This window comes from Drosophila takahashii, chromosome 3L (genome assembly GCF_030179915.1).
Source record: "Drosophila takahashii strain IR98-3 E-12201 chromosome 3L, DtakHiC1v2, whole genome shotgun sequence".
Classification (NCBI taxonomy): domain Eukaryota; kingdom Metazoa; phylum Arthropoda; class Insecta; order Diptera; family Drosophilidae; genus Drosophila; species Drosophila takahashii.
Genome location: NC_091680.1, coordinates 21454757 through 21467318, shown reverse-complemented (window position 1 = coordinate 21467318; position 12562 = coordinate 21454757). Strand labels below are relative to the sequence as shown.

Here is a 12562-nt window from a genome sequence, read left to right as displayed (position 1 = left end):
GTGCATTTTTCATAAAACTGGAGCTTAAATCTAGTGCTTTAGAACTCTAAGCAAATAAATAAATTTTCTAATCGTGTTTATAGTGCACAAAGATCCAGTTTAGAAAGCGATCGTAAGTCAACAGTCAAGATACTATGTGTCTTATATTTGGTGCTAATTTATAATTTATTAATGCATTTAAAACTTATTATTATTAAAACTCATTACTTGTTATTTGAATAAAAATGTTCTCACATCGAACTGTCAATATAAAATAGTATTCTATAAAATTTCATTTTTTTATTAATTAAAAATAAAGAAAATTAAGCAATCATTTATTGAACTAGTTCCCAAAAATGTTGGCATATCTAGCGCCGTTTAGCCAATAATGCCATTCAACATTTACTTTGTTGGCTCAGTTAATTAGCACCGTTGAAGTTAACTGAATGCTTATGCTCGTGTTTGCCAAATCAGTTATCAAACGAAGCAGTGGAGCACGTGTCTCTGGCCAAGTTAACTCTCAGAGGAGAGTGAAGTACGGAAATCAAGTGAATATCGAGGAAATCCACTTTAAATAACTGAGCAGATGCAATGAGACTGCACTAATAAGAATAATTTACCGAAGGTAATCGTCCATCCAAGAGTGGTTCAATCAGTCAGTTGGCCAAGTCGCCGGGACCCGTTTGAAAACACCTCGACCAGATCACGTAGCCACCTCCAGAGTTACGCAATCCACAGTGGAGACTCTCGAGTGGCGCTGAAATTGTAAACGCTCCAACTACCGCTACGGGAAATTCGCTTTTCTCCGGCCGCTGATTCAAAGTTTGTCTTACTTTTTATGCACATCAACGGAACACTTGATTTTCTCCTTGGTTATGATTTCTTCTTGATGTGCAGCAGGAAAGTAGGTTGGGAAAGGCAACGTGTAAAGTGGAAAAATTTCGTGCTTTTTTAGTTTTTCCCATATGGTTTTAATACTTACACCCTGCCAATGGGCATTTAAAATACCTTTATGCCAAGTAAATAAATGTTTATATTTGAAAATTCGCGAAATATATTTGGTTTTTGTTGGAAAACGCCGTTTTTATTCGTCTAACGGATGTCCACGGACAGTTGAGTGATTTTTATTGTTTAATATCTTAAATCCCAGTTGGCCACTTCAAAATAAAAACTACAAATAACTGTTTTTTTTGGTACCTGATTGTATCCTAACATTTTAAGGGGTCATATTTTAATCGATCGTTAATAACTAGATATCGGGTTATTTTAAACAAAATTTTAAACATTCGATTTAAAAACGGAACAAACAAAAAATTATATAAGTTTTTAGAATAAATATGATCTTACAAGAAAGTTGTTTTGCCTAAAATATAATGACTTAATTAAATTCTTGTTGTATTTTTCTCTCAATAATGGTAACTAGAGAACTAAAAATAAGTTTATTCTTGTATTTATAAAAAAATCGAAACTAAAAATTAATTTTTTGACAGCATGTTTAATTTTTAGAGTATTACGGACTCGTGGATGCGAAAGCTGTTGCCAAAACTTCGCTTTCATTTTCGGCGCGCCAAGTATGCGGAAATAATGAAGAGAAATAAAGAAACCAGCCGCTGACAGAAGTCTGAGACAATGCAATTGCACCTGCTGCACCTGTCCTCCCAATCCATTGCACCTCCGCCCCCGCCTCCCCGGATTGCATAAGCCAAACAACTTGTCAAACGTCGGGCCAAAAGCAGAAATTGAGCCGGGTTTAAGCCAAACACGAAATTTGGGCCATGCCAAACAATGAAAGCTGCGCACTGGAACACGCAACTAGCGTGGCAACAACAAAAATGCTGAAACAGTTAAACAAATCTGACCCAATTTCTGTTTGATATTACAAATATGTTGACTTTTATTGTTTTGTTTTGTTGCTTTGTGCAACTTCTGGCCAAATTTGTTGCCAAATCGAACGTGTTTGTAATTGGAATTTCAATTAGGACTCGATTTTCAATTCACATTTTCACCCCCATCATGGATTTGTTTTATTTATTGCCTCGTGTCAGTGACTGATTTATGCATTATTAAAAAATCTAAAAATAATTTCTTGTTTTTGTTTACTTTCTAGAGTTTTTTTAATTCAGCCATCAATATGTTTGTCATAATCCGACAATTTCACCCGAATGCCCATTCGTTTTTTTCTGGCAATTGTGATCGGAATAACCGATCGACCAGAGAAACAATTGTAAACAAAGCGAAATATATTCTAATTTTTTTTTGCACAATGTCATTGAGTTAATCGAATTTGCATATAAAGTGTGCACTAAAATGTTCGCTTTTGATTTTTGTTTATTTTCCGTTCAAGGTGTGTGGTATATATAGTTTTTGGACCGCGCCTGAAAGTATGCGCTCAATATACATACGTATTTTGACATAAATTTACCAATTTATTTGAAAAAGTTAAGACGGATTTAATTTGTAAATGTATGTATTCATAAAGGAAATAAAATTGTAATCCCCTAATCCCCCCCTCCTATGTTCAAACTTTAATATACTTACCTAGGCACATAAAGTAATCTTAAAAAACTTATAAATTAAAATGTTGCCACATTTTTTTGAACAATTAAATAAATTAGGCAGTACAATAAGTAAACAACGTTTTAAAGTTCACTTTTCTATTAATAAAGAAATATTAGGGTAATTTAAAAACATTTTGTTATTATAAAGCAACGTTATCTTGTATTAAATTATTGTAATATTGTGAATTATTACAGTATTACGGAAATCGCTTAGTTCTGAGTTTGTGAAGAATTTATATTAGTGCCCAGCGATTGTCATATTTATTTTCTCTGTCCTTGTTTTAAAATTATATTTTATTTTTGTTTTTATCTCCCAATATTCTTAGCCAATACTTACCTTCCGCTACCCAGATTAGATTCGCCCAATCGTGTATTTCCCAACAAACTCGGCATGCGATGGACAAATTTAAACCCAATTATACTAGACCAATTAAACTTCACCCAGGCAAACGAGAAATCGCCAAAGTCCGTTCGATTGCCACATTTAATGGCGGTGTCAACCTTCCATTGCAAAACAATTTCTAAAAATACAATTCCATTGCCAGCAAGTCGAACGCTTCCTAGCAATTACATACCCGTACGTTCATGAACTTGGTGTTTTTTCATCAAAGCCATTTCTCAAATCACCCGAAGGTGACATGACACAATCGAGATGGATTACGGCAGATCATTAGGGAGTTTGCACAAAAGAGTGTAATTTATTAACAATTACAGGAGCGTCGAACTTAGACTAGGCGTAATGCTAAATCGGGTCGTGACTAGTCACACTTATGTAATTACAATCAACCTAGGACTCGTAGCCAGATGGTGCGGATACGGATACGAGTGGTTACAGTTCTACAGTCACTTCAGTCATGTCGGGACTAAGGTCTAATCTAAACTTAGGGTAATTTACAGGGTACGGTAATCCAACGGTGAAGACATATGGTACAAAAGCTGAGGCGGCTATATCTAGATCTAATACTTAGGATACGGATCCGGGGGTTAGACCCTCACTTTGTAGCTGAGCTTCATCAGCTTCTTGGAGCTGATCGGGCAGTTGGGCCAGAGATTGGCGCATCCCATCGGTCCGCTGAGGTTGTCGCCCGTGTGGCGCATTAGTTCGCCCATGTGGGCCGCGAAATACCATTTGCTCGGCGGCATGTTCATCATCCAGGGCATCGTCGGAGATCTGCAAATAGTGGGCACATTAGACGGAAGTTTCTCCACAGCCGAGCACAACTGAACAAATGTTAAATATTATAATAAGCCATTATCATTTCACGCTTCGCCTGCCTTTTCGTTTGGAGTTTGTTCAAGTTTCGATTTCAGTAGTTTTTCGTATACCTAGATTCTAGAATGCCTCAGCCATTCACCTTGCCGCTGACTTATTCGACTCTATGTACTGGACGGGCTTTTACATCGGGCTCACCTTCGTCTCAAGTGCGAGGTTACAGCTGAAGTTGAGGTAGGTTACGACTTACGACTGCTGATCCATGGGATCAGTCGGGGCTCAAATATTTGCCGCATTTAGCTAATCTAAATGGCGCTTTTGTTTTCTCAAGTGCTGCACTTTGCACGCGAATGGTTAAACTCTGTGTGACTCACCTACAGTTTTATTAACTCTCGTGGTTAATAGAAATGGCATGGATTGCAATTGAACAAAACTGCACTCAAACCCTTTGAAACCTGTTCGGAGACTTTCGTAACTGCTGAGTATGCAAATGTTTGGTAGATCAATTCAGAACTGGTTCCACTTGCACTTTACGGACAAATATTCGTAAAAATCTATAGCAAATCAGTAAAATATACATATATAACAATAACACCAGCTGAAGTGTCTTAAAAAACAATATCACAGTTCACGAAAAGAGAACTGCAGTTCAACGGAATTTTAGAAATTTCAAAAAGGATTTGGACTCAATTTTATTTTCTATTTTTCTGTTTTATTATTTTTTACACTTGCCCCTTTTGAAATTTATAAGTAAAATACATTTAAAATATTTCCCTTGCGTAAAAGTAATTTTATTATTTCCCTTGGAATCCCAAAAAAGGGCTCTTGATCATGGTAAACATGAAACATTTTCAATTCTTAACAAGCTAGGTTTAATCATAAAATTAGTTGGTGCTATACGATGATTTGTGCAAGTCACTGCAAACCGGTTTCAAGAATTTGCTTAAAACATCCATAAATTTATGTATTTGCAATGTTTTCTGACAGTTATATTCAATTTTCCTATGCTAGCTAATTTATTTGGCTTTTTAAAACAGTTTATTAAGTTGAACTTTATGTAGTTCAACCTCATTAGTGAATATTTCTAATGCACTAGACAAAAGCAAAAGAAAATATGTATGTCTTGCCTAATACGTGTTCTGGACAAGATAATAAATGGTCGAGTTAATTATTATTTGTAGATTAAAATACTTATTTTATTCGAATTGTTCCTGAATTTTATTTAAAAATGTTTATATTAATCGAAAAATTCATAAATATTTTTCAAAATTGTTTGTAGGAATTTTTTTCCCTTGAGTTGGGATTTGTTTCTACTCCTTATAATATTTATATTGTGCTTTGTTTTTAGCTTAGTGTATTTGGTCACTTACCTGATCAGTCTCAGTAGTTCCCGCTCCTTTTCGCTGAGTTGGTACTCCGGCTTGGAGGCCAATTCGCAGAGCATCTTCGGAAGGCACGACTCCTTGATGGTGTCCGTCAACTGGGACTTGGTCTTCAGACTCGCCCCGGTAACCACCGCCATTCCCGGCTTCAGGGACTGAGCTGCCGCTGAGAACTCATTGAAATCGTGCTCTGAAACAAAACACAATTAAGTTAGGTATGCGGGCATATTAATCAAGGGGCTGGCCCCATTAGATTTTGACATTTGTTTTTTGGCTTTACTTGCTGGCGCTCATTTGCATAGCTAACTGCTTTCAAATTAAGATTTCGGGAACTGCGCAAATCGTTAAAAAATATATTGGGGGAGAAGCGAGTTCGGAGATCGGAGATCCCAACCCCAAGGTTGCCAAATCTAAGGCTAAAACAAAACAATGACTAATAGATGCTTAGAACAAATTGTCAACAAAAGGCAACAGTTTGTAAACAATTAAGCAAACATGCAGGCAGACAAATGTAGAAATTGAGAGTGTGGAAAGCGGATAAACAAAGCGAATTTCTGTTTATTTTTTTCGAGTGCATATATTTATGTATTTGCGGTGAGTAAGTCAAATATTTATTTGGCTATATGCGGTCGGATCAGCTGTTGCGAATTTATATCCAACACTTTTTCAACGACTCCGTGCCCCGAACAAGGCCAAGTCGATGCGTTGAACTTTACTTTGAATATTTGTTCAGTCATTCAACGCTCAGTTTTATTAATTATGGTCTCCAGCCGAATATTCATTATGCTATCGCCAACTAAGGCAGCTGGTTTTGTCGGATCTTTAACTTCGAATGCGGAACCGATGCAAAACCCTATCGCGGTGTGAAAATCCAAACTTTAATCTATTCGTTACTGATAACAAGTATTTTAATTTATGCCCCTTGTCATTTCACTAATTTGACTACGAAGAAATGCAGTCAAGCATGACTCAGCTATATTTAATGATAGATTTTTAGAAATATATATAGGTTACTAAATAAATATTTTGTACTGCTTGTTTGGGTATTTTCGATTCTGTATAACTTGTTTCTAACCAAAGTCATTTTAAAAACACAATCCACCAATACATTTTTATATAAAATTATTATTCTTTGGAAGGAACTCACATATTATTATAAACTTTAAGTGGTTCATTAGAAATACTATTTCTTCAAATCTAGTTTAGAGCTATCGGTAGTTCTGGTGTAGTTTTTGAATATTATAATTGAAAATAATTACTTTGAATAAAACATTAAGATTTCCAGAATATTTAAATGCAAGGTGGGTTTGCAACGTATTATTATTTAAAAATTTGGATTTTTTAATTCCGAAATACATTGTGCTTGACTGCTTTAAAACAGGGTAGAAAACAGTTCATTGTGCGACCCCACGAACTAGAGTCAATTAAGGTGGCTCCTTCTGTGGAATCAATTTGCTTTTCAAGTGCACGTAATTGAATGGAAATAAATGCAAATGGATGTGCAAGCTCGGCATGTTTATCACGCACTGCATTCATCAGCTAAAGGTTGCGGCAAAGTGATTCTTTATTTTGTATCTTTTTTATTCTGTTTTGTTTTTTTGGCCAAGAGAGAAAGACGTGGAGAGAAACCGAAATTGTCAATTCAGATAATTTCCACCGGCTATGGGGAAGATTGGGAAGAGCACGTGATATATCTCTATGGAAGTGAATGGCATTTACAAGCGATTAACGTGAATATTCAAACACCTAGATTATGAACTCCACTCTCGATTTCCGTTGAACTCGTTTCTAGCACAGACAACTTCTTCAGTTGGAACGGATTACGTCTGGAATCGGAACCGGTTATGGTCCAACATATGGCTGAATATTTCCCAAACCCAAGCTTAGTTCGATAAATTAAATGTCACAAATCAAGTCAAGTTTTCATCACTTCCTGTTCGAGTGAGCAACTAGAATAATGAACTTTGAGTTTAAATAGTGACAGCGGATTTGTCTAGACGCCGCTTACGAAACTGGAATATTGAGCGAAAACCCCTATTTACCGAAACTTTTATACTTGGCCCACGCTAATGAACTGCTGCTCCCTGGGAAAGTTGCGATGCAATTTAAGACCCTCTCTCAACATGCAAAACTTGTTGTTCGCTTCGAGTTTTATTACGTCAAGTTTATTTGCTTGGCATTTTTCCACTTTCACCTCGAGAAATACAAAAGAAATACCAACTTTCAATGACTTCGAAATGGTTTAGCCATCTTAATGAACTGTGAAATGGTCTGGGGAATATTTTGGTCTTTCTTGATATAGGGACTTCAGGGGATTTTATATTCTAAGTTAGATGAATGCAGAAGAACTATCTTAAACTCCGATTTTAAATTTTTTTTTATATGTGACGTTTAAAATAATTTGAGGAGTTATTTTTAATTAATCTTTTAAAATTAGTCCAGGTTGAATAAAAAACTGTTAAATTGTAAAGAACACTTTATTACTATTCTTTTTTTCGATAGACCATGCTGAAAAAGGGGCCATAAATGATAAGAAAATAACCAGTTTATTGATTTTGTTCGATATTTTCAGTAAAACTTCTAAATTAAGGTCGAAATTTAGTTAGCCAAGAATAGGTAAACTTAGACATTGGGTTGGAAGACCAATAGGTGTTTTAATTCACCGGGACTGATGTATTTTAATGCTACCCTGCATATTCCATTTCCTGGTCAATTTAAATAAAGTTAAAACCCCTGTTGCACTGAACTCTCGACTTTCCTTTGATTTTATTTAAGTTTTATTGTCTCTACACACACTCGTTCGAGTATCTTTTCCGGTTTCGTCACGACTTTTGTTGTGCAATGCCCGATTGTTATGTCATACGATAGGGTTCGATATTGTATATGCAAATCAACGAGAAAGTGGCGACGAAGAAGTGTATTCAAATTGCCTTTGAAAGCTCTCGAACGATCGGTTTGGACATGAACTTCGATTTTGTTGAATAATAATTTGGATGATTTACTGATTTTTATGCGAATATTTAGGTTTACACAGGAAATGCATTGCAGTGTGGAAGTACTGAAAGGCTACATAAAAGTTTCCAAAGAAGTTCTAACCTAATTTCATTAATTTAATTATTTTGCTACTTTGTAAATAATTTTTTTAAATTTATAATAAGTTTCTTATTGTTACGTAGTGTTTATGGAATATTTTAAAACCAGACATATTCATTGTTTTCGAAATCAGATACTTTCCATGAGTCTAGCAATTCAAATGAAGTACGAAGTCGAGTAATGAAGTCACTTTCCTCAAAAGCTGGGTCATAAAACATCTTAATGACTTTGTTGTAGTTAATGGAAACTTTTGGCGTCTGGTGGTTTTTGTTTAATATGCCAGACAACGTTAAGCTTTAAGGTAATTTTTGGGTACTTAAATTTCCGAGATATTTCCTATAGGAAAAGTTTTAGAAGCATTAAACCTAATATATTTTTTTGTTAATATAATAGTAATTCTCACCTAATCTACTCGTTATACCCGCATCATTAGCTCAAGCCCATCACAACAAATTGCTAAGCTTTAGCTTTTAAAACTCAATTAAAGAATATATTCTAAATGGAAGACAGATTTATCCAAGCACAAGTTTGTTGTATGACTATAACCTCTCGCACTTTTAATGTATTCTCCAAATCGTCCACATTTACTTTTTTTAGTTGAGCTACACGCAATAAACAATCGTACATTAGTCTCCCCGGGCTCAGTTCCGGTTTTCACCTACCGAGCCACCGACAAAAAACGTAATTAAACATTTAAGCCCGAAACGAAGCTTACACGTGCCTCCAGCACTTTATAAGTAAGCCTCCATTTATAAAACGAAATTAACCTTGATAAGACCAAATACAAACGCAAATTTATGGTATAACAAAAAACTTAAACAAAAATTCCCACAAAATATTTGCAGTAGGCCACCTAATGAGCGAACTGATTTCGAAAATGGTGTTAATAAAATTAAAATTTTAGCAAGCTCAAATTAATCGAATTATATAAAGTATAAGTATACAAATCCGTTCAAATCCGCAAATTAAGAATAATTTATTTATTTTATATAAGGGTTTAAAAACACATTAACAATATTTTAAAAATATTTAATTAATTAATAATATTAATAAAAAATAATGCAATGTTATTTTTAATTACATACCTACATTTCAATTATTATGCTCCCCTTACTGATAGCAATCCCAAAATTTGGCAATCATGCCAGACAAGCAAATCTTTTTGTCAATAAAAAATAGAAAAGTGGTTAAAAAAACAACAAGATGGAACGAAGAAAAAATCTAACCTTCAGTTTTAAGCAAAACACCAAATTTAAATTAACGGGTTCCCTAAATTGATAGCCTACTGTAAGTCCGAAACTCAAAATAAAAATCCCAAAATTTGGCAATGCATGACGCCAGACGAGTAAAACATTTTGTCAATGAAAAATGGCAAAATGGATAAAAATAAACGGAGAGTTGGGATGGATGATCAAACTAACCTTCGGTTATATCGATTTCGGCATTCTTCGACTGGAACTTGCTGGCCGCTGCAGCCGCCGGACCCGTTGGGGCACCACCCGCCCCCGCTCCGCCCCCCGATCTCACCGAGTGGGGATCGGGGTGGTTGGACTTCATGCCGCCGCCATATCCAAAGAGATCGCCCACCAAGAGCAGGGAGACGATGGCGAAGATCGTGAGGCGACAACGCCAGGCGGTGTCCATGATGGCCATAATCCAAAAATTGATAAATTCACACGCGTTTCACAACTTGATATTTTTCCAGATATTTTTTTTTTGAGTAAATGTGTTGGCTCTTTTTTGGTTAGTTAGCACCTGGGGTTTGACACTTTTTTCAATGGCAAGACGACGAGCGAGAAAAATGGAAAGTTAAGGGGGGAAAACGAAAGTAGTTTTTTACTCGCTTTTCGAAAACGTTTTCAAATTACTGCTGACGAACATGCAAAGAGCGGCAATTAAATTTGGCATTCAAGCGCACATAACTCGTTAGTAACTGTAAAGCCAAAATACAGATACAGGTAACACACGCGATAGCCACAGGTAGCAATAATAATATTCCAAAGAGCCAGCGATACGTCCGATTCGGCCAAAAGTTGCAGTGCCACTGAACTGAAGCGGGTCCAAGATATAACACTAAAGCTGGGCCCAGACGATCAGCTGTTTGGGAGAGGGAGCGAATAGAGTCGGAGAGCCGGATCAAGTAGATATATCAAACCAGGTACAGCTGTTCGTGAGAGGCTCTCCGAAATACTGCGAGAAATCTGGGTTTATCAGAGAGCGCTTCGTACCTGTTCGCTGTGTTTTAGCACCCACTGTACGCGATCGGTGGTGCTAATTGTCTGTGGCCACTGGCCAGTCGTAGCCACAACTGTCCATCACTCGGCTTAAAAAAAGGTTTGATTAAAGCCAGCACAAGTCACTTACTTACCCACGTACCATCGTAGTTATATATGTACTCAGTTCAACTGGGCGACTTACAGGTTCGATTACCCGGCCGGGCTAACGACCTCAGCGGGGAATTATGGCCAACTTAGTTTTGCAAGCTGTGGAATGAAATTCCTTGAGTAATTGGAGTGAAAAGAGGTCGAAAGATTTATGTGGCCCACCTGTGTGGTGCTATTAGTGATAGCATCGAAGTAAACTATATACCACATATATTTTAAAAGTATCTTTCAATAATGTTTGGATCATAAATTAATTAATAATTATAGAAGTGAATCATTCGTGTTTGGATTAAATATATTGCTTTTTGTGTAAAGTGTTTTTTTTACCAAATTAAACAATTTTGGTAACCATTTTTTTTATCCATCTCAAATTTTTACAGAACAGGATGTACAAAATGTGTGTAAAATAATTGGCAAAAAAACCGAGTCACCCCAAACATTTATGTATGTAGGTTTAAGGTTTTATGACTCGTTTATTCGTCAGGATCGTATAAAGTTATAAGTACAGTCAAACAAATTTTTATGTAGAATATATGAGTGTTTTAAAATTTTATGCCAGATCCCCTAGGATTGGCCCAAAACAGAAGCCAAATTCTCTACTAATGCACCACATAAGTCAGTCGCGTGCCTGTCACGTAGGCCACTTAGTGGCATGGTAAATATTTAAGCGACTTCCTCAGTTTTTATTTATTTACGATCCCCAGAACAGCTGCAAATTGAGCGGTTATCGAGCAGGTAGAAAGGTCATAGGATGATCGCAGACAGATTTATGATTGTGCTGACGCAGCCCACAGTGCAATGCTGTTAAAAAAATAAAAGCCCGTCTGACCCTGCCAAATGCCAGTAGATGGTGAAGCCAGGCAATTTGGCAATGTTGCAATGGCCAAAAAAAGGAGCCAACGAGTGGAGAGAGACTTTTTGGCCAAGAAACTTAACCAACCGGACGGCAAGTTGAACGCGATAAATGCGCAATCGGAACGTGACTTAGCCGTGGCCAACAATCACCCAAAAAAAACCTCGATAAAAACAACACCGAAACGTACTCAAATTAAAGGTAACAACAAGAACAGCGACAACTTTTTCCCCTGCTTAACTTGGCCAAATTGCAGTCAAGCGAAGTGCAACCGTCGAGAAGTCGAGGCAACTGCCACTGCTAACGGCAATCTTGAGGCTGACCAGCTAGCACTGACCAGCACTAACTGCCAAGTTGGAAGGAGAAGGGTGGCCACTGAATTTCAAATAATTCATAATTTATTAGGTAACTCAATTATAAATAAAAAAAAATAAGAAGTTATAATAATGATTTGGAAAAATTTTAGTAAATTCAATTCTTGTGGGAAACGTACTTTAATTAATTTAGTAAGCACGATTACAAAAATTAAAAATTGCAAGACTATAAAAAGTAAAAAAATTTGTTTTTTAACGAAGCGCTTTATTATCAGATCTTTGTTCTCGTTTTATTTCAAGTGCAGCACCAAGAAACGGAGTTAACAAGTTGAGGTTATACGTAAGGGTAATTGAGTGCTGTCTGTGCCACTGGAAACTCCGTTGAGAACAGCTGCAAAAGTATTCACTCCGCTCCGACTTCGTCTCCCAGAATTCATTTGTTTTGCTTGCCTTCAAATTGCAGTTGCCGCCGTCCTTCAGTTGCAACAACGCCCTGTCCAAAAAACAACACCATTAAAAAATGAGCATTGGTAGCAATCGGTATACTCTAAAAAATGTATGGAATTTATTAATTAAAATTTTAAATTAATTAATTCAGATTTCTTAAAAATTTTACAAAAATCTTAATAGTATAAGTAATTCTAGAAACTTATTTCCGAAGTAAATAAATTTTTTGCTTAATCTAGACAGTTATTGCCTTTACTTTGTTAAACGATTTAACCCATCAACCCTACTATCAAAAAGAGTATGTGGAAAGAAATATGTACGCAAGTACTAGTTTATACA

At 36.1% G+C, this 12562-nt stretch overlaps 1 protein-coding gene and 1 long non-coding RNA gene across 2 annotated transcripts; one reads left to right on the top strand and one right to left on the bottom strand.

The window, feature by feature from the left end:
* Positions 1-3207: 3207 nt before the first annotated feature.
* On the bottom strand, positions 3208-10256 carry geko. The gene is made up of 3 exons (XM_017153132.3): positions 9647-10256; positions 5121-5322; positions 3208-3708 (listed from the first exon to the last, which is right to left on the bottom strand). Exons 1-3 carry the CDS (start codon positions 9876-9878, stop codon positions 3522-3524), a joined length of 621 nt encoding a protein of 206 aa, XP_017008621.2. The 5' UTR covers positions 9879-10256; the 3' UTR covers positions 3208-3521.
* An 854-nt stretch (positions 10257-11110) lies between these two features.
* Positions 11111-11863, top strand: LOC138913033 (uncharacterized). The gene is made up of 3 exons (XR_011418606.1): positions 11111-11264; positions 11319-11663; positions 11719-11863. It is a non-coding gene; the product is annotated as an uncharacterized lncRNA (long non-coding RNA).
* The last annotated feature ends 699 nt before the right edge of the window (positions 11864-12562 follow it).

Coding starts and splice junctions, on each gene's coding strand:
- geko (XM_017153132.3), bottom strand. CDS start 9,878: ATGGCCATCATGGACACCGCCTGGCGTTGTCGCCTCACGATCTTCGCC. Junction 5,323..9,646: donor CGAAATCGATATAACCGAAG/GTTAGTTTGATC, acceptor GTTTTGTTTCAG/AGCACGATTTCAATGAGTTC. Junction 3,709..5,120: donor GAACTACTGAGACTGATCAG/GTAAGTGACCAA, acceptor CACTATTTGCAG/ATCTCCGACGATGCCCTGGA.